General features: G+C 35.0%; 1 protein-coding gene across 13 annotated transcripts in view; it reads left to right on the forward strand.

Moving 5' to 3' along the window:
• The window catches only part of RYR3 (ryanodine receptor 3), a 202,162-nt gene that overhangs the window by 35,926 nt on the left and 142,898 nt on the right, over positions 1-23,338 (forward strand). For all 13 annotated transcript variants that reach the window (XM_019280191.3, XM_019280207.3, XM_019280202.3 and 10 more), the window contains exons 2-8: positions 13,600-13,719; positions 15,473-15,580; positions 17,393-17,404; positions 17,709-17,783; positions 18,747-18,825; positions 21,225-21,337; positions 21,675-21,774. In XM_019280191.3, the coding sequence (XP_019135736.3) occupies positions 13,600-13,719; positions 15,473-15,580; positions 17,393-17,404; positions 17,709-17,783; positions 18,747-18,825; positions 21,225-21,337; positions 21,675-21,774 (607 nt within the window). The remainder of the gene's footprint in view (positions 1-13,599; positions 13,720-15,472; positions 15,581-17,392; positions 17,405-17,708; positions 17,784-18,746; positions 18,826-21,224; positions 21,338-21,674; positions 21,775-23,338) is intronic.

Here is a 23,338-nt window from a genome sequence, read left to right on the forward strand (position 1 = left end):
TCCATTTAGTAAGCAATGATAGGGTACTTAGGCAGGGTACACCTTTCTTGGGTAATTCCACTTCTTGATCAGCATGGCGTATATCTTGATGCTTTTAGTCAATCTGTCATTCTGTTAATTAACATGTATACTTAATGTCACTTCCTTTCTGTTGTGCTTTAACCCCAGCCGGCAGCCAAGCCCCACACGGCCACTCACTCAGTCCCCCACCAGAATCAGGGAGAGAATCAGAAGGGTAAAAGTTGGAAAACTCATGGGCTGAGATAAAGGGAAAACAAAAGCCATGCACACCAGCAAAGCAAAACAAGGAATGAACGCAGGGCTTCCCACGGGTGTTCATTATCTCCAGGAGAGCAGGGCCCCATCGCCTGTAATGGTGACTTGGGAAGACAAAGACCATCACTCCAAATGTCCCCCCTTCTTCCTTCTTCCACCCCCTGTATATACTGAGCATGATGCCATATGGTCTGGAATATCTCTTTGGCCAGTTGGGGTCACCTGCTCTGGCTGTGTCACCTCCCAACCTCCCATGCACCCCCAGCTTCCTCACCAGTGTGGCCATAGGGAAAGCAGAAAAGGCCTTGGCTCTGTGCAAGCCCTGCTCAGCAATAACAAAAACATCTCTATGTTATTAACTCTGTTCAGCACAAATCCAAAACATAGTCCTGTACCAGCCACTGCGAAGAAACCCTTTCAGTACCCCTGCTGAAACCAGAACACTTTTGTAAAGACAGGGCTCTGCCTGATAGGAGAGGACATATTTAATTTGCCTGAGGTGCACCAACCTGGTCTGCATAACTAGTTTACACCAGCTCTATTAATAAGTCTTTTTCTCATGCATTACAGTTTGAAGTCAAAGGGGTGATTTTTAAAGAATATTTGGTACAGCTTTAATGACAGACGATAGATAAATATTTTGGATATTACACTTGGTCTTGGTATTTGGGGTGGATATCCGTTTCTGGTCACTATCTCATGCTATCTCATTTCCATGAAGAACTGTGTAAAGGGAGAGGTAGAGAAAGCTGTGATACGAAGGGCAGCAAACTATCTAAGTGCTTCAATATCAAGTATACAACCTGGAATTTGAATTGAAAAAAAAAAGCAGCAAAATGGTCAATATTACACTGCTTGACTTTCTGAAGCAATATTTTATTCAAAGGTTTTTCTGGTTTTGTTTTTGTTTGGGTTTGTTGGTTTTTTTTGTGAAAAGGACTGACTATGTTTTATTGCTGTATATTTGCTTATTCTGCCTTGCTGATGGCTTGATATAAGATACGAGAGTATGTTCCAGAGTTATGATTAGGCTTTGGTCCAACCACTGTTGAAGGAATAGACTGACAACGGAAACCCCAACTCTATTTTTAAAGTCTTCTGAGAATGGTCAGAGGGTGCTATTTCCATCAAAGAACTCTGCTGTCATCATAAGGATCCATTTGCAGTCAACAGGCTGTGGTTACTGGGAGAAATTTGTATGCTTACTGGGGGAAGACAGGCCTTGGTATGTTACTATGAAGAAATAAAGGCTTTCAATTTATAAAAAGATGTTAAAAACAACCAATAGCAAGTACTGGAAGTAAAGCTAAATCTCCTGAGAATCCACCTCCCCATGACCACCACTAATTTAAGATCTGCTCTGGGTATTGGTTTCCTTCATTTGTTTATGGGTTTTGTGGTGATTTACAATATGAGGTCTCTCAGCACACCTTTGTTTTAGATGTTAACACATACTGCTTACCAGAAGATTTATTTATAGACATTGAAAGCAAAGGAAAGCCTAAGATGATATATTCATGTGACCTCTTCCTGATTCAATTACATGACTGTGATGTCTGTATTTTGGGACCAAAATATTCATGCAGTATGCACTTCTGTGTGGACGTACTAATAAATTCTATCATATTGCAGTAGACCTGTATAAGCTTTTCTAATTACAGAAATGAAAAATAGAACTTGAATCTTTTATGAACCTTTTTTGGTTCATAAGCTGACTCTGATATTGAACCTTGCCTTAGTCCTTGAATACATACTTTAGTTAACACTATTTCTAGTATTAATTTATGGAACAAGTATATTAGTATTTATTGAAAAATTTTGTCTTCACTATTATGAGTGGATAGTGTGGGGAAAAGAAGTGCTCTCAAGAGATATACAGAAGATTCACTTCTCTTTGGCAGAACGGCAGAATGTAACTGCTGTGAGACAAAATTGGTAGTTCTGTAAACAGGAAACCTCTGCTTTGCTGGCATGTATGTAAGAGAAAAAACAATACAAATGGTTTAATGACTGGAAATACGGTTTGGGTGTTTTTTTAAAGAAAGGTAATAATTAAATTTGTCCTGTTAACTTATCTGTCTTAGCAGTTTACAGTTTAATTTTATTCCCATTATTATAATTTCAGATGTCTTTTTAGATGAGCAGGCACAGGTTTTTTTCTTGTGCTGCCTGACAATATGACTGAAATGCTTAAACATGGAAATACTGAATAGAATATGGCAATGTGAGTACCTTTCAAGTTGAATAGAAGTATAAAGTTACCTATAAGAACATTTGAATTAGGACAAATAAGTATGTCCAAACTTAAGTTTGAAAATAAGTATTTAAATTCCACAACTTTTTATATGTTCACACAGCTTCAGCATGGATCATATGCATTGCATATTGCCTCTTTGCTCTTTGTTCTGTTCATTTCTAATTTGATAAGGAAGCATATGATTAAAGTGCATATTACTCAACTTAAAGAGAGGGATTTGAGTTGTTGAAGAACTGGGTGACTTGTCATTGTTTTGATCTGAAAAAGAAAAGAGAATAAAAGAGTACACAACAAAACTCTCCTGCAAGAAACAGTACACTTTCTTTCTCTATGTACATTCTTAATTTATCTCCAAAGAGGAGGTTCACACACTGTCCTCCCTTTCCAAGTTTACAGACCAAGGGTAATTGCTCCTGCTCCTTCACATGACAACTTCTGTCGTGTACCTTTCCCCATGTGCTTGGTAAGGCAAAGCTGCTTCTAGTAGCTAGTCACTATTCCCTTAATCTCAGGACTTCACAGACATCTGTAGTAGTTTTTGGAGACTGCTGATCACTGTTGAGCCATTAGTAAAGACCTGCTAGGATGCATTGATAGAAACTACAGGTAAGAGTGTAAGCCTAGTAGGGTCTAGTTAATTTTTGTCTGTTTCTTTGTTTCTATGTGTTTTGGATTTGGGGTTTTTGAGGCTTATAAACATTTTTTGAGATTTTACTTTGTTTCCTGTTTCATTTTCTCAGGACTAGTCAAAAAAAGAAAGAAGTTGCTTTGTGTCTTGACAAAGAGTAGGCAAAATGAAAAATCCATGTCATCCACTAGCTTTGTAACTGTAATAAAAATTACTTTTCAAGTGAGAAATCTGTTCTGTCTTCCAACAAAAAAAAAATCCAAAATATTCAAAACTTCAATTAGTCAAATCTGTACTGCATATTATACACAAGTGTCAGTCATTGTGTAACAATGAACAATGATTTTGTTTATTAAGAATTGAATTGCCTTAGCAAATAAAGATTAATATAGAGGAGCTTTTGGAAATTTCCCCTAAGGAATTTTGTTATTGAGGGTTATACCTCAGTTATTTGTCAGAGAAAAAGTGATATGATCATGAAGCAAGACTTCTGATGTAGTTATGTACTTTTGCTCTGAATCTGACTTCTGCATGGACATGTGATACAGAATTACCAAACTTCTGTTCTTAATTGCAGGAAAATTACTCTATTTTTGCAGTACAGGAACCTAAACCAGCTGAATTGTTCTAGCTAGATGGCAAATGAATACATTAAGTTATTTTTCTGGATCATAGCCTCAAACCCAAAACAACCCAAGCATGATTTAATAAAAGAACCTTTTAATTTTTACGAACTTAATTAGGAAGTCTAAATAGTTAAGACTGTGTTGCCTTGGTAAATAATAAATTCAACAGCCAGAATTTTTCCACATCCTTTATCATAAGGAGAAAAGCAGTAGCAGAAATAATAAGCCATACTAGAACTGTTTTCTGTATCAGTTTCACGAAATTAATTTTTCACAGTATAAGAGAAAGAAAAAATTCAAATTTTCCAAGTGTTGCAGTAACAATAACTGAAGCAATTAATCCCAATAATAGAGTATGAGTTCATAGGTTTGAAAAGTTCTGTTCTTTTCAGATGTGGAAGTAGTGGAATCCTTTAAAGTGGTGTTCTATGAAGCTTCTGTTTTAGAATTAGTGGAATAATTGACTATATCTACTAAGAAGTTGGAAGCTAGGTAAATTGTGGACTCTTTTTAATGGATCCTCTAAATGGATTTATACAACAGAAACATATAGTTAACACACTTTATTTTTATACTGGTATTTAGGAAGTCTTGGTACGCTTCATCAGCTTGCTAACTTGAGTCACCTTTCTTCAATTATCTTCTTTAATGCAGCAAACCAAGGAATGGGTGTGACAAGTGTTTCATATACATCATTAGCCTTATAGCAGCTGTGAAATTTGACTACAGAAAAGTGATTTATCACTCTACCAAAAAAAAAAAAAAATAGATCAAGTGAAAAAGCACTTTGACTACTCACTTAATTCTGTATTTTCACTGTTGTCTGGTGATTTAGACTTACTTCCCACAAAACACTGTCTAGAAATTCAAAGACCAAACCTACAGCTTTTATTAAAGCTGCTGTATTATCCATGATGTAGGTGGATATTGACTATATGATTTTCCATTTTTGTAAAAACTGACTATGATGCACTGAGTATTTTTTTGAGAATAAGATTAAACTATTTACATAATTATAATGGACATAAATAACACAATTTAAAAACAATTATTTCCTCTATCTAAGTGAATTTTATCAAGCTTTCTGAAAGAATAGTTCTGTATCCTCACTTGATTTTTAGCATTTGTTATTCTACAGATTAAAGAGTGCTACATAGTTTGCAGTACTAAATGTTGGGGAATCCATTCAGTGAAAGTATCTCAGAGAGCAGCTGCAGTGAGAGCTGCAGGTTGGGCTCTGGGAGACCCTTTGCATAAAGAAGGACACAGGACCTGTGGCCCAGCCAGGGGGCCAGACACTCGGAGGCCCAGCAGGAGCTCACAGCCCCCAGAGTCTCCTGTGCTCAGACTGTGGTGGTACAAAAGCCATGGGGTTCCTGTGTTCAGGGTCCCTCATGGGGGAAACCAGCTCGAGCTTTATTTTGTTACTTAGTTATTGCATCATGATTAAATTATTTGAAGGATCTGGACATCTGAGACTGCAATGGGAACCCTGTGGTCAAGCAGGTGAGGGAACCTGGTGTGAGTGTGTGAGTGTGGGGGTGTAGCTGCTAAAAGGTCTCAGTCCCAGCTCAGGTGGTGCAAGAGTGACTGTGCCAGAGGGCCCCTGGGTGGTTGGACAGGGAAGTTTCATTAATGGAAAAACGAGAATAGAATTAGACGCAATTTCTGTTTTCCCAAATTCTGGGGGTCATACTAAACCCATTTGGAATAAATTTTTTTTTTAAATCACAGTTTTAACTTGTTATATAGCCCTTTGGTATAGGTGAAAAGCACTGGACAAAAAGTATATGTTTTTCCCTATATATCTTGGCATAGAATCAGGAACAGAATTGCAAAAGTGCAAGTACAAAATATTTGCACGTGGGAGCATCAGAATTCAGTTATCAGCAAATGTTTTAACAGAGAATATGTCTATGAATATCCAGTGTTTTTAAAAGTATATTGGGTTTACTTTAATTGTGGTTTTGCATTTCATTCCCTTGTTTAGAAAAATATTTGTCCTGGTTTATTTTGCCAGCCTGTCTTGTTTTTTTCCTCATCAAAGAAAAGTCACTGTCAAATTAGAATGACATTTTGCTGGGAGAACTACCCTATGACTAAAAAACAAGAATAAAAAAAGAGAGGAGTTTTATTATCAAGATATTCAAACAGTAGTGTGCACAAAGTTTAAAAGTCAAAACTTTAACTCTATGTGCACATTTTGTAATGGAATATATAAAGCTGGAATTTTACAGTATGAAATTAGTGGAATTTCTGTTTGCTATCATTCTGACTGATGGCACATTTGGTAGAGAAGCTAATTGTAAGATATAGTAATCTTTAGTAATCTTTTTGAGAATATTTATTGCAATTTGTCAAGTGAGAGACTGTGAATACCCATGAAGAAATAAAGCAGGTTGTGTCTTGTTTCTTGTGCGCTCAAGAATTGTGCAGAAAAAAAACTGTATAACTAAAACATAGTTGGAATAAGATAAAGAGAAGACAGCAGAATAATGTCTATTTCTAATTCTAAAGCCTCACTTCAGGTTGTTCATTGCTTTTCACGAGAAGAGATGAAAACATAAATATGTAGAAAACAGAGGGAAAATATATATTTTTGCATTGGGATCAACCCAACTGATGGTCCGTAGTGGATTATAAATCATGTTCTAGCGTTCAGTAACCATGAAGGATTATTTGTCAGTTAGGGGATCTTGAAAAACAAGGATTTTAAGAGACCTCAGGGTATGTATATTTCCTTGTCTCAGAAAAGACTGACTATACCCCTGCAACAGCATACTCACAGATGTTAACATAAATTGCTTTTAAATACCTGTGGTGATAACATGTTCTATAACCAACCCAGTTTTAGAGCCTTACTATTCTTATCATTAGGAAAGGAAAAGGAAATATTTTTTCCAATACCCAGCCTGAATCTTGCTGCAGTTAAAGATTTATATTACTAGTTCTATGTGTTACACATGGGAAATATAATATTCCTTTCCATTTTGGAGCAGACTCTTATACATATTTTAAAACTATTACTCATAGCCCTAATTAGTTTGTTGGATTTATTTATTTATTTCACTAAACATCAGAGTTTCTGAGATTGTAAGTGCTCTCTGGAGCAGGTTGCTTATGATATTATTCAGCTTGAGGTGTTAAAGATGGATGCTGATCAGTTCGTTTGACTGCCTTCGCCAGGGAAGGGGACGAGTTGGAGGATCTGGGAAGGGGGATAAGTAGGTACAGCACTCATGGTAGGAAGTTATTTAGAGTAGTGGGAATGTGATCAAACCATGAACCATTCTAGAAAGACCTTCAGAAATTAAGTAACAGTTGAAATTCAGGCTAAATGTTTATTTGTAAATATGAGGGGAAACAAAATCAATCCAGCTTCATGTTTAAAATAATTGGCTCAGAAATTAAAAGTAAGATCTTGGTGTTGTAGTATTTCAGCTAATGAACCAGCTTAATACTCATTAATGGCCAAAAAGGGCAATTAAATATTAGAAATTACTTAGACTAAAGAACACAATAGAGAACATCTTTTTGCTATTCCAGAAACATGGGATTTTTTCCATACCTTTAATAATAAATGGAATTGTGATTATCTTATTTTAAAAAGAAAACATTAGAACTGGAAAATGTTGAGGGAAAGGTCAAATGAGGAACAGGATGACAATCAGATGAGGAACCAATTATTTGAGGTTAGGACATTTTAGACTGGAAAAGACAGGCTGGAAGTGACATGGACAACAAACTTCACTGAAACTTGTGATGTGGGAACTTGGTAATATGAAATGCAACTTGTGGACCCCAGACTGAAAACAAACACAAGAATTTGATTTTCCTGTAGCTGAACTGTATTACTTCAGTGCACAGGAGGTTGCAAATTAGAATTTCACATGAATTCAAGAGCAGGCTGAAGGCTGGACAGGCAGAGGATGGAAGGGAGGCATGTCCCTTTCATGCTCAAGTACAAAAACTGCTTGCCTGGATCTGAAAATATCTTGACCTGAAAACAATGGTGAATCCTGGGTAACCGAGAAGAAATCAGAAGCAGCATAAGAAGTTCACTTCTGTACTCTGTCATCAAGATCTTTGCAAAACTAAGTTGCCAAACTCTAGAAAATGTAGAATTCTATAAAGGATTCGTGTATTCATTGATTGTGACTGCTGCCATACCTCCTCCCCCTTTCTTCCCTCCACTTCAAATGCTTGTAATGGGGTTAGATTTAGGAGAGATTTTTTGCTGTAGGAAGAGGAAAATCCAGTTCCATATCCTAGGGTAACACTGCTAAAGCTTAAACTTGCAAGTAGAAATACTTTTCTATTTCTTAATTAAGACTATAAGATTGTTTTTTAAATGGGACAAAGATAATGTTTCCTGTACTTGTTTTAAGAAATGTCTGAACTTATTTTGTGATGTTAGCCATGCACTGATGCTGTGCATTTTGGACAAAGTTCTGCAAAAAATAGAACCTCATGGAGGTAGCTTTTCATTGAGACCATTCCCCTTGGGAAAGGAAGTGGTGGGCTCAAACAAATTTTGGTGGGCACAAACAAATCCATCTTGGGTTAGAGCATTGTCAACTCTGCATGTAGTTACTTATTTTGTGAAAAAAAATGCAGCCACTGTAGACTGCAATTTCGGGTGAACTTTACTTGTTTTCCAAGATTATTCCAGAAAACTCTAAAGAAATGCAGTCCTGTAGAAGAATCAGTTTAGAGCTAGTGTTCAAATGCTAGCAAGATATTTATTTACATCCTGTGCTTAGTGATAGAGTAAGAGATGTGAGTAGAATGTTGTCTATCAAAGAGTGAAGGCAGCTGTGGATTTTTACTTAGTTCATTTTTTCACAGCACTGATCCATAATCAGCAAGTGTCTCACATTAATCAGGCCTGTATAGAGCATCAACTTGATATGCCTGCTTGTTTTACCATAATAACCCAGGAATTCTGGGTTTCCTTGTTTAATAGACATTTATTGGCTTTTTAAAAAATAATATATATTTCTTGATGGAAAGGATGTATTATCAAATAAAATTTTTCCATGGTTTTACAGAAGAATGTACTTTCAAACAATTCTGTATCACTTTGCATTTAAGTTAGTAATTCCTGTGCAAGTTTGAAGGTTTATTGCAGCTGTGAGTAAATGATAGGCAAAATATGCTTTTCTGAGAAAACTTTCTTCTTGAACTATTATAACAAAGCTGATTCATTATCTAGAACTGATTAATTTTCAGTGTCATGTCAATTTTATTTTATCAGTTCATTTTCAACTCTGAATAGAATAGAGATTAGCTGGATGTTGACTCAGGAGGTAATAAACTAAATCTAGGGTATAATTTTCCCGCAAAATTTGTATGTATATATTTAGTGTATTCATGGTTCTGTGTTTGATAATATAAAATATATTGAATTGTGTCTATTTCTGGATACAATTTATGTGCATTGTATAAGTCACTACAACTCTTAATTAGGGAATATATATGCAACATAAACGAAAAAGTTTAATTAACTTTTCAAATTTCTTTATTATCCAATTCTGTGTTGATAAACTAGTGAATTGTGAAGGAGCAAGGTCATGTCAACAATATATTAATTTACCTCGATCATTGAATCTCTTTGCAGCAAGTCAAGTAATTGAGTAATAAAAGATCAATTTTGTTTATGTTTTGACTTATTATTTTGTCACAGGAAGCTCAGTTTAAGTTCACCATCACTTTATATTGAAACCTGAGGAAGAAGACAGCCTGAACATCAAGACAAAATAGTGTTTGGTAATGAACTACTGGACTGTGGTTCTTTAAAAATTAATTTTTAAAGCTATATAGTATACTGTTTGATTTTGTATTGCTGAAGGCTAGGAATAAAAGTTTTCAGTTAAAAAAAATTTAAATATTTAATGTATTCACAAAAGACATACTTTTGTGTAGAGTCAAGTTCTATTTTGGTAACTTGTTCATTCTTAAAATTAGAACATATTGAATTTGTAACTGTTTTAGAAATACCTTTGTTTATCAGTGTACATTGACATTACTACATAGTCAAATTCGGAATACAGCTTCAGCTCTAGCCAAAGCAAATAGAAATTTACTTTTGCAGTACACAAAGTTATGTGGTTACCTACTTTCAAAAAACCCCCAAATGTTCAAAACTGTCCTTTTCCTTTTTGCAAAAGTTATGCATTTGTGTGAATACATGAATGGACAATGGACAGTATTGTGACACATTAGCTACATGACACTAGGTAAATTCTGCAGGATTTCAGACCATCTGAAATACATTTTAGCAATTTCAATGTTTCTATATATAAACCTTCTTAGAATTGGGATGGAGTTACTCTGTCTGTGTCCTTTTGCTAAAGGGATGAGAGATTAATCCTAATCAGGTATGAGATTTCTGGACAGAAGGGGAGAACTTTCACTTCCTCTTCATTAAGGAAAAAAAACAGTTAAAAGTTGCTATGCATCTGTATTTGTGCATAGATAGAATTATGGTAGTACAAAATGTATCTCATGGTTAACTTTACATAATTCTTGATGATGCCACTGGTGGAAAGCAGTTATTAGTAACTGATGCTTAGAATGTGTGTACTTTTTGAGGAGCAATAGCAAAAGCAGTTTCTTGAGCAAATGACCACCGTTTATGGATATCCTTTCCTGCCTGTGATTCCACGCACTCTAAACCTGTTTTATTAAAAACCAACCGACCAACCAACCAGCCAACCAAAACAAACAAACAAACCAACCAAACAACAACAACCCCCCCAACCCCCCCCAAATAACAACAACAACAAAAAACCCAACAAAAAACAAAACCAAGACCCCACCCCCAAAAGTAAATGGACTAGAACATGGAAATGTCAGAGCAGCTAGATGAGAAAAATTGCATTTTAAACACTTACTGAATCAAAACCATTTAAATATGTTGAATTCATGGTTCACAAACTAGGTACTGCAAACAGGGTACTGCTTTTTCATGATAGCATAGCAACTCCATAAAACTCATTTCTATTAGCATCTTCAGGCCAGAAAAGCAATTACAGACCTCAGCCAGAACGATGTTTCTTCTGTGAGAACACTTTAACGCTAAATCATCTTAACAGGGCGTAATTGTCTCATTTGCAGATTGTATAGGTTCTGCTAATCCATTATGCTCAGTCCTGAATGAATACTTTTAAAAACTTTACTGCAAAACATTCTGAAATACCGTACAATATCATATTCTTGCCACTTTAAAAAAATAGTTAAAAAAATAAGTTTAAAAACTACTGAAGTTTTTTTACCCTACATAGCAAATGTCCAGCTTGTTAAGTGCTGTAGCACAAAGGAAAGGGCACACTGGCCATTTAGGTGAATAACAAAAAACCTCCGTGTTGAATGCTGCATACATTTCTTAAAACATTCTGTGCTTGTGTTTTGGGATTACTGAACTTAATGATCGATAAGGTTTTTGTGATGCCAGTGTAAATGCTAAGTGCTTATTTTTCTGAATTCGAGAATATTAAAATACTAATTTCATTATGTTAGAAACTCTTGCCCTTTTATGCATGTGGATTTAAAAAAAAGTAGTAATTTATTTGATTAATTCTCATTTTAAGTAAGTTTTATGTATGTTAATAGAATCATAGAGCAGTCTGGGTTGGAAGAGATGTTTAAACTCATCCAGTTCCAACCCCCCTGCCATGGGCAGGGACACCTTCCACTAGACCAGGTTTCTCAGGGTCCCATCCAACCTGGCCTTGAACAGTTCCAGTGCTGGGGTATCCGCAGTTTCTCTGGGCAACCTGTTCCAGTGTATGCCTAATCTAATCCTACATTCTTTCAGCTTGAAGCTGTGACCCCTTGCCCTATAAAAGATAGGATGTGCCCTTGTAAAATGACCGAAGGCATAACATAATTTTTTAGGGAAATACGAATTACAATAGAGACTATGCATATACCTCTGTGGAATGAAGAATACTTTAATATAGTAGGGAGAATAAATACAATTTGAGTTATATGGAAGTAATGTAATGTAATGATAAGTGCAAGCTAAGTTGCAAATCTCAATTTTATTCTAAATCTTGGTATTTATAAATTCATGTTTTAGTATTGTACTATTTTTAGCTCTAAAATATGTATGTTCAAATATTGATATGGGAACCAGATGATGAAAAATGTTTTAAACATCTTTATTTTTATCTTACATATGTTTTAATTTTTCCCCACCAAATAGATAATTTTTTAAAATTCATTAAGGGAGGCATGTAGTAATGAGTGTTTAATTGTATTGTTAATATTTTGCAACCTATTTCACTGAAGATTAAAAAGCAGAAAATTATTTTATTAATGAACTTGGAAGCTAAAAATTTCAGAGAGCGTTTTATAGAAATGGAAGCAGAAGCAAAAGGAAGAAAGATAGATTTTTTGAATTAATTAATTCTTTCTGACTCCTACATCTTAGAATTGTTTGCAAAAATATCTTTAAATCCTTTTCTGTACTGTTGAAACCACTATTGATTGTCATGCAAAGCTAGATAAGAAAAACACTGTCTGTAACTGCTGATTAGTCTGAAATGTAATAGTTGCCCATTTCAGTAGTAGTAGTAATAAGTAGGCAGTGAAGGGTCTCTTAAAAGAAAGCCCTGTAACTTGCACACGTGTAAAATCACACAAGTGGAAAACACGTTTTTGATTTCCTTATTTAAAGGGTGTGTCACTTAGCTCCTTTGGTGAAAATGACTTTGTCTCTCCCAGCTTTTATTTCAAGTGGCCAAAGCCATGGTAGTGTCATAGCATTGCAGTTGCATAAGGGGACTGTAAATAGCAGTTCTGCTTTTAGAACATAATTGTTCAAGTGATCTCAGAGTTCAGTACAGGCGGCTGTTGTGTATCTGCTTTGATAATAATAATTAACACCAGTATAAATTTGTAGCTGGAGGGGACAGTGACATATCATATCACTCTTGTTTTATCAGCTTCCGCCCCCTTAAAAACTTGTAAGGCAGTGTCTTTTGGTAAACAGTTACATGCCTGTATAAAAATAAGTGCTTCTACTGCTGCTCTCTCAGAGGTGATTTTCTTAGTAAGTGGACAAGTTTTGGAAAATAAAATTATTTTTAGTTCTATGACACAGTGAAACACTAAATATAATCTGTTTTGGCTTGCTTATATCAGCTTTAGTGTCACATATTAAGAGGTGAAAAAGAGCTTGGCACTTTATGCGTCTGGCATTATATTATGCAATAACTTGTAAAAGCGCTTTTCCAGAGTGCTCTTACTCTTGGGGTATGTCTTTTGAGGATCAAGTTCTTATGACTTACTTGAGCTTTCACTTGAAAAATGCCTCCTGGATCTTTGGTTGTGCACAGAGATTTCTATATTACATGAAAATTTAAAAGTTAAAATTCGGCATTCTGAGGAATAGTGTTGATAGTTTACTGTGCTGACACAGACCACTGTTGTTTGCAAAATTGCACTAAAGGTTTTTTACTGTAAGCGTTAAAAATATTTTGCTAAGTAAAACTTAGTGACAGTGTGCTTACAGTTTGTTTTATATTGCTAAAGAAACAAAAGGACACAACACTTGTAAAAGTCGTGAAGATAGTGTGCAGTCTGTGTCACTTTGATAAAGTCTTGAATATAAATCTATATGGAAATCTTTACATTTATAGTTGATATAGATATACATCAAAAGAATCTCTGCATATGTACATTATATCAGTCATAGAAGTATAATGTCTTAATTTGCAACAGATGTTGCAGGATTTCTTAACATTATAGTGTGTATATAACTTCTAAATAATTACTTTTTTTTCTTGTACTTCATATTGTGACAGGATGATGAAGTAGTACTTCAGTGTGTTGCCAGTATTCATAAAGAACAAAGGAAGTTTTGCTTGGCAGCTGAGGGACTTGGGAATCGCCTGTGCTTTTTGGAGCCAACATCAGAAGCTAAAGTAAGAAGCTGATACTCTCAACTGGTGTAACTGATCAGTGAATGTTAACCTACTTATTCACAAGCACATTTAATTATGGTTTCTTAAATGTGATGCTAGAGGGACCTTATGTATGTTTTTCTTCCTGACTTCATCTTAGAATTGTTTGCAAAAATTTCCTAGAGATTCCAAATAAATTTTGAGGCACACTTGTGAGCAGTTGAAAGCTGCTATTCTTTAACTAAGACAATTGCTGTAACTGAAATACTTCCTATTTTCAAGATAAGTCTCCAGACTGTTACTAAGATTTAAGTTCACTAAACACATGTATTTCTATTACTGCTGCAGGTTGAAATCTATTGATACACTGGATTGATAATTTTAGAAGCATTGTCACCTGTTAGTTACTGGTGTTAAGCATTGCTCCTGACTTCATTATCAATCAGGACCTTAAATGTACAGGGACAAAAATGATTAAGTAAAAGAAAATTTTAAAAGATTAAAAATGTCAAATTGAAAATAGAAGCTAGAGAAATGGGAAGAAAAAAAAAACCAAAAAATCCCCAAGTAATAAGCAGAGCTTGAGAGGAGAAAGGAGAGAAAAGATGAAACTGTAAACTTCTACTAGAACAGAATGTTAAGAATAAATCAAATGGAGGAGGACCTCCTCTCTCTTTTGTTCTCTCTGCATCTTTTTCTTAAATTGTTTTTATTTCTTCACTTTTCACGACCTTAAAATGCAACGTTATCAAGAATTTTGTTCTCTCTTGTGACTCCTATGTAAAAAAGAAGAAGTCCATATCCACTTTAAAGCTCATCCACAGCCATGATCTTTATCATGAATCATGGAATACGGAATTGTTACTGTTGGAAAGAGTCTGTGGAGGTCATCAAGTCCAAACTCTCTACTTAGAATAGGTTCAGACAGAACAGATTGCTTAGGACACCCGGGTCAGAGTTTGAGTATCTCCAAGGGTGGAGACTCTACAACCCCTCTGGGCAACCTGTTCTACTGTTTACCATGCTCACAGTAAAAATAGGGGGTTTTGTCATGTTTAAAAAGTATTTGCTGTATTTCACTTTGTGTCAATTTCCTCTTGTCCTTTCCCTGGGTACTACTGTGTAGTCTCTGGATCTGTCTTCTTTGTACTTTTCTGCCATGTATTTGTATACATTGATGGTTCCTCTTGAGACTTTTTTCCCTTGGACATATCTTTCTTTGGATATATCAGCGCCAAGAAATTGGAAAAAAAAAAGTCTTCTTTGAATGTAAGTTTCATGTTTCAAAACCAGCAGACATTGATTCAAAAATTGAGATTTCCTAAAAGAGTTCATATTATTATGTCATAAGATTCTGAATCTTATCTATCTAGTTACTGCTGTAAATATCTTCTATAAACCTCATACATCAAATAAGATCATGTACCTTCTCTTCTGTTCGTCAGTGAGATTAGAGAACTACAATATTTGTGGTGTCATTCTAAAAGACAGGAAAGCAGTAATATGTAGGGGAAATGTTTTTTCTTTTGAACCTGAAGAATTTTCATTTTACTGTGAGGAATACAGCTCAAGGAATGTAAAATTGCTGTGTTGTCAAGTTATGAAGAATGGATTTATATTGTTTTCATACAGGAAAATAGTATGTACCTCAAAACCACACAAGTAGACATTAAGTATAGATCAAAAAATTAAAATAAATGTGTTCAACCCCACTTTTCATCCTGTTTCACCTGTTCTGCTGATCTGTTCTTGTACTGTTTAATTACTTTTACAGTATGTCCCCCCAGACCTTTGCATCTGTAATTTCGTCCTTGAGCAGTCACTATCTGTCAGAGCCCTTCAAGAAATGCTGGCCAGCACAGGGGATAATGCTAGTGAAGGGGTAAGTAAATTTACCTCAAAGAACATGAAATCTGAATATAGATTTTCCTCATTTTTTTCCTTGTCCAGGATTTTCTAGAAGAGGGTCCTGATGTCAGAGTTTTCTTGTGACATTATAGCGCCACTACTGTATTCATATTAATTTCTCTTTGACAGTGAGGAGCTGGTGCAACTGTCTTTTGAATATTTGCAATCCACAAATCCAGAAACATCATCAATTTGATTGCTTTGACCCCAGTTCTCCAATTTCAGCTGAATCGAGCTGAATTGAACTTTTATTCTCTTACAAAGTGAGCGTGATAAAACTCTATGGCTTTACTTATTCTACACCCTAATGGTTTTTCCTGCACTTCAGCTCTTTAACTGGCACATATTATTGCACAGATGAGAAAGATGGAGATCTGTCACCTCTGATCTTGCACTGTCAACCTTTGCATACATGGTTTTCAGACTTATTAATACTGATCTTTTGTTTTCCACTACATAAAAAATGATGATTTTTTATTTTTGCAATTACATTGTGTTCTATAAAACATAGGCTTAGGAAATCAAAAGGTTGATTTAAACATTTCTAGTATTCCTAAGAAATTACATAATTTTTAATATTTCCAAAATATTCACCCCAAACCTCAGCTGAAAGATTTAATCTGAGGTTAATAAAGATATATGAATATTTTATTTGGGATTGGAAGTAGAGGAAATGTCTGGTGAAAATGATCACACTCTTGCTTAAGGAGCAATAGACAATAAAAAAGACAATGTAATCTGTTGTGCTGTATTTATTTTGAAAGTATCTTTTCCTGCATTTATTTTGAAGTTAGGTACAATCCGTTGGGGAAACTGCAGTAGGAATACAGCAGTTCATTCTAATAGCAAGGCTGAAATAAAAAGTGGTTTGTTTTTCATATTAAATTTAGATTGGAACAGAGTTCTGCTGTTAGTTTTAGATTTTTCTACAGGAAGAATGTAGCTTATTCAATTTGGAGGTTTTGTTTTTTTGGTTTGGTTGTGTTGTTTTCTTCTTTTGTTTTTTTTTTAGTAAGTCAGCCTTAAAGTTACAAGCCATTCACTTAAAAAACTCTCAGTAATAAAATAGCACGAATTGTTTCATTGCTTGTTGTCAGTATTCATATATTTGTTGCAAACTGAATACTGAAGACATGTAATTTTCTTCTGATGACCTGTTCATAATTACAGTTGACTTTGCTGTTAAGACTTTCCTTTTTCATTAAAATAAAGAAAGTTTTAATGTATAAAAAACGTATTATATTCACTGCTACATGTTTTTCCAGTTTTCTTCACCAAACAGTGAAGTTCCTGCAGGATTAAAACCTTCTTTTTACGAATGACATATTTTGAAGAAGCTTGGTGGTAGTTTAACTTATGTGTGGTTCACAGCGTGTAAAACCATTTGCCTACAGGTGTATAACCATTATTTGAGTTCTTAGAGTATCCTTTAATTATCTTTGTCCCTTCCAAATGAATCCAAGGATGAGAACTGACCTTAAATACCATCCAAAAGGAACTCAAAAGACGAGTGTTAAATCCTCTAAAGGAAGCAAATGGTTGCCACTCCCTGATCTTGTCATAGTTTTACATATTCAAAATTAACAACTGTACTTGGTTGAAACTATGGATGCAGTTCCTTTAATGAATCTGAAACATGTTTAAGATTAACATTAGCAAGTAGATATTCCTAGTATACCCTTAAACTGTTCTGGGCAGTAGGTATGCTATTTTCTCTTTCAGATTTCAGTTTCTGTATGTATATATATATATTTATGTTGTCATTTTTTTTAATGCCTGCGTGAAGTTTATAAGAAAGGTAAGTAGTATCTTATTTAACTTAAAATATGTTTTTGCAAATGCTGTGTTTTACTAAATCATAATGAAAATTAGGTAACAATAAAAGCCTTTGACAAAAAAACCCCATTTGCTCCTTTGGCAGATATTTGGCTATTGCTGTAGCAACTTCATTATTATGATTTTTTCCTCACTGTGTACATTTCATAATCTGTTGCAATATTTGCACTTATTCTTTGAACTGTCATAGCTCTTCATGTTGCTGCATAGTTCTGATCATGGTCCATGATCAGTGGAGTTCTGACTTTGTCCATCCTGTTCTGCAGGCAGCCCAAGGGGGTGGCCACAGAACCCTGCTGTATGGCCATGCTATACTACTTCGACATTCGTTCAGTGAAATGGTAAGTGAGGGAGCACTTGCACTGAATGAATAGCATGAATAATAAATGTATTTTTACCAAAATAAATACCACGTAAATTTGGAATTTTTTCCAAGCTATTGTCTGCACTAGATGAAAAAGAAGTTAATAACTTATGGTGTCTTAACACAACAGGATTGTTCAGATTCTTTATCTAACTCAGAATCATAGTGGAAAAGCTCCTTTGGCCATGGATTATTGCTGTGTCCTTAAGGAATTCATTTTAATGATACTTCCATTAGCAAGTACTTCTACAGCTAGAATTTGTTGTGATATATGTTATTTTTTTCCCCATATTTTATGAGATAAGGTGTTCCATTTGACATCCCATAGTTCCCAGGGATTATGCCCACAAAGATGCTGTCTTCAGGCTGCCTTGTATAGACTTCATCGTACTATATTCTACAACTGGAAAATTTCAGCTGTTTTGAATCTTTGACCTACTAGGGCCCATGTAAATACACCTAATAGAAGGCTGAAGAATTGAGAAGTTAGGAAAATATTTCCCTTCCTTTTTCCTGTACTAGAAAATGCTACATTAATCTTCAAACTTCATTGCTTATGTTTATAAACCATAAAAATTGTAGTTGCCTTGATATACCTTAGTTGCAAGTATGATTACTGCCTTTTGGTATGTTTTTTAATGTTTTCATGAATCAAATTTGTTATGATAGGGCTGTAATTGGATGTTTTCCTGTTCCTATCTGATGAGCTATATGAAACTTCAGAAGGTAGAAGCTAAATTGCACAGCTGAAATAGAAATGTGCTGCAGTGGAAAATAATTTAGATGTTTTAAGTTCAGGAAGAGCTTCTGTACAAATATCTTCATGTTTAACTAATTAAAAATATGATAGTAAGATGATGTAATGTGAATGTATTCATTTGGCATGTGTGTTAATGGATACTGTCGGGTTTTTGTTTTCAATAACTTCACTGTTTTGCAGTATTTGACATGTTTAACATCATCGAGATCCCAGACAGATAAACTTGCCTTTGATGTGGGACTACGAGAAAATGCAGCAGGTATGGCAAGTTATTTTTGAAGGAAAATGAGTCACTCATTTCTGGTTTTAGAAGAGGCATTGAGTTTAATGTAACTGTAAGCTTATGAATGGGGTCCTTATGTTTTCATCAGGAATAAGATGACTGAAAGAAATGACTGTCAGTACTAATGACTTTCAGCAAATTAAATGACTTTGTGTAAGAATGTGAGAGAGTCTTGCAATTAAACTGACTTAACACAACTGCAATAAAATGAGGGATAATGGTCAAAGTAAAAAATTTCTGTCAAATAAAATAAATATGATGCATTTGTTTTGGTTTTGTGTTCTGACACTATGGAAAAGCCATATATTGGTGCATTCACAATATACATTGTAACCAAGAATCAAAAGAAGTTTGCAACTTGTAGTGCAGGAAACCAGAAAATGTGTAATGAGCACATTGCTAAAAGAGCTGGATAGAAATACACACATAAAATGGACAAAACAATAATGGGATGAAGTGGAAGAGATACAACACAAATGTGACATTACTAGAAAGATTTAAAATCTAATTAGTGTATTTCTGGGAGTACTGCCATTAACATTATTGCTGACAGAAATATAGTAAAAAAAATTCTGTGCTTCCATGAAAACACATATAAATTATGAGTTGCAACTGGGAGCTATATTACATGAGTGCAAAGGTAACTTAGCCATAAAGAGCCACAAATAGATTTACATGTTGCTGTGTGCATAGTGGTTATGGTTACTGAAAGTGATGAGTACTCCTCAGAATATAACAGGTGACTGTAGTACTCAGGCCCAGATGTATATCTCAAAGGGAAAATCTAAGTATCTGTATACACAACTCATTAATATAGAGCTTCAAATAAAGAAATACCAGTTGTGATAATATAAACCTGTGCTTTCTATTGCTTTTTCATTATTTTGAAAATAAAATCAAATAGACTAATTGATGATGGAGAGGCACTGGCAGTGTAGGTGTTAAAATTTTTGTAAATCATAATCTTTGAATCTTTCTTTTCAGGGGACTCTCTACAAAAGTTTCTCTTTTTAATGAGTGAAGTTTGTCTTTCATTTGTTTATAACCATACAGAAGATGTCTTTAGACAGATATTAGCAGCCTGTTATTTGGCTATCTTTGATGGTTGCCTTAGTTGGAGAACATTTTCTATAGGCACGTTGAGAAAAGGAATGTATGTCATAAAAGGAATATGTATGTTTAATCTCTAAGAAAATAGTTTCAGTGGAATCTGTTTTTATAATTTTATAGCTTTTTTCAGAATTATTGTACATTTTTCTGCGTCTATCAATGAGGTTTTATAACAAGTATCTGTAGTTGTTTCATTGGTATTTGCTTAACTGTACATACTCAAGAAAACCCTTGTACACATAGGTAAGATTCAAAAAAGCAACACATAAAAAGAGTGCTTTGTTGCATTTCTGCACAGAGGGTTTTGGTAACTACTGCATGCCTGGAAAGCTCATAAACTGACTACCATAGAATCACTTCCCCTTGCCCTACTTCCTCACCTATGAAACTGTCCTAATGAATCAGTTTGAGCTACAGGATGTATTCTTCATGTAGCAGAGGGAAAAGCCATTGGCTATTAAAAACTATTCCCTTTGAAGATTTAGCATTTTACATTTGTATGGATGTAACTAGTAATTTTGTTTTAAGGAGGTTTTACATGAAATATCTTAATCAATCAAACACATTTCTGTGCTTTGTCTGATTCTACCAAATTTGCCATTGCATTTTTTTTCCCCTTCGCATTGTCTGGTGAGAAATTTGAATTCAACTTGTTTTCTTCAAGGTCCTATCTTTCACACTCTGAAGAGTGTGAAATTGTGAAATGAATTAGGTAATCTTCCCAGAATCAGTGTGTGTGTGTGCAGAGTAACTTGGAACATTTAACATGTAGTGTTTAATGTGTAGGAAACGTTCTCTGGTTGTCACCCTTAGGTTTGGCTATTTTGTAATCGTATGGTTTGTAGTGCTAGTCAAACTGCTTCCAGATCTGATATGCTACATGGTACAGAAGGTTGTGAATTAAATATGACCATTAAACAAAAGAAGACACAAAAGATGATATATAAGATGAAGGTAGCTGTCAGCAAGTTACTGGCAAGGAGAACCTCCAAGGGAGAGCAGTATTGAGCAGTATTTTGTAAACAGTGTCTTTGAAAGTACTTGAAAAGGGAAATATCAGATATGACAAAGATTGGTTGACAAAAAGTTTCAAGGAAAAACAAAAGGACTGAAAATCATTGAAAAGAGTAATGATGTGGTCTTATAAGGTGAATGTCCTGTAAGACCATTTTTATAATGATATTTCAATGTTGAATAAAGATATCCTTAGATCTCTTGGGAGTTGTCTGTTTTGTAGAACCTTGATTAGTGCCTCTGTCCTATAGGTGAGGCATGCTGGTGGACAATACACCCTGCTTCTAAGCAAAGGTCAGAAGGAGAAAAAGTTCGAATAGGTGATGACCTTATCCTGGTCAGTGTGTCCTCTGAAAGATACCTGGTAAGTTTGTTTCTTTAGGCAGCGGTCAAATGATGGGAAAATACAAAGTTCTGTGAGGATATGGCGAGATTGGTTGGGATTCTTATGAATTATTTTTTTCTGATCTAGGGAATAATGTCTGGTTGTAATGCATTTTTATTTTTCCTCACAGAACGGGGTGCATGTGTGTGAGTCCCTCCTCCAAAACAAGACCGCTTCCATGCCTTTTTCCCAAATATTCTAGAAGAATATTTATATGTTTACTTTATAATGCATTCTGGTTTGTTGATAAATTGATATACTAAATATTTTAGGTGTATAATTTTCACTCTTTCCTGTTACCATCATCTTATTTCAGCATCTCTCCGTGTCAAATGGAAATATTCAGGTGGATGCCTCCTTTATGCAGACATTATGGAATGTACATCCTATATGCTCAGGAAGCAATATTACAGAAGGTTTGCGATTTTATTTATTTAGAATTGTATTTAAATTAGATTAATTTGTATGCTTTTGATAAAGAGTGAAAATTAAAAAAACAATTCACCTTCAGAACATCAACCAAAAAGTTTAATGAAAATAAAGAAAAGGAGCTTAGGAGAGAAGAATACTTGAAGAGAAAGCAGGGAAACACAGATACATCAGTATCTGGATTCACTGAAGGAAAGCTAAATGAGTGCTGTTACTTCAGAATAACAAAAAAACTGCATGAGAAATGAAGACTCGGTTTAATTTGGGGGAGTAGGAGCTGCAGTATAAAGCCAGAAAACTTAGGTTTTTGCATACAATTTTCCTAAATTCTGTTCTCCAACTACAGATAAAGCAGAAGAGAGATAAAGGTACAGGCAAATGGAAAGCAGTTTTCTCAAAGTTCCTATTTCAGTCTCTTAGTTCTGTTTTTTAAGGGCATTTCCTCAATATCCTTTCTGGATGTTACAGCCATGCATCCTTATTGTCTTCTCTTATTCAGCCTAAATCAAAGGATTTCTTTCTAGAAATTTTACAGCACTTTATGGTCATGTTTGAAAAGCATCACCTTCTTCTGTGAAATGTCTTGTTCTGTACTGAAAATCTGATCCACGCAGTATCTCTGCTTATTTCAGTGCCATACTTTGTCATTAACATAGCAAACACTGTAGTTCACCTCTCCTGTTCTCTGTTCAAAGTATCAGGACATTCACAAATGACCTAAATGTCTTTAAGTCAGGATCATTTTGTATCCTTTGTTTGTAAAATTAATCATTTATTATATAATAATATACAATATCATAGGACAAAATGGAGCTCTAAGGGAACTGAGAGAAATACAGCACTTCCCTGGGATCAGCCATAGTAAGTGTTGATAGAAGATGACTAGCCTGGAGTTAGACTTAATTTAGTAGTCTTACTTGAGCTATGGTTGGGCTCTTCTAGCCCCAAGTGGTTTAAATCAGCATCCCACAGTGTTTCTGTGCACTAGCCCATAAGGAACCTGTCCCAGAGTCTTAGGTTTTCATTTTAAGAGCATATGGGATATGGATTTTGCTTGCAATACTGTCTGATTGCTTTGACATGCTAGAGCTGGATATTTAAAAATGGCTTTCTGGGAACCTGCCCTTAAAGGTTCCCAGAATAGGGGTCAACCCTGGAAAAGGCTGTGTTTTCTCAGGCTTCACAGGTAAAACAAAAACAAGCAAATGGAAAAACCATCCTACAGCAAAGTTTAAAACTTTTAACAGATGAAAAACATAATGAGCTATGCAGAGAGATCATGGAAGACCAGTGGTATATTTTAGATTTCTGTATCTGAAGGGATTTGGCAGCTAAACTTCCTGAGCTTACAGAATTACAGTCATTGAGGTGGAAAGGATCTGGTCCAATCTACTGTCCAAGATGATCCACCTGGAACAGTTTGCCTAGGAATGTATCAAGACAGGTTTAGACTGTCTCCAGGGATGGAAACTCCACAATATGCCTGGGCAACCTGTGCCAGTGCTCAGGCACCTTCACAATGAAAAAGTGTTTCCTGATGTTCAAACAGAC

This window comes from Corvus cornix, chromosome 5 (genome assembly GCF_000738735.6).
Source record: "Corvus cornix cornix isolate S_Up_H32 chromosome 5, ASM73873v5, whole genome shotgun sequence".
NCBI classification, from domain to species: Eukaryota; Metazoa; Chordata; class Aves; order Passeriformes; family Corvidae; genus Corvus; species Corvus cornix.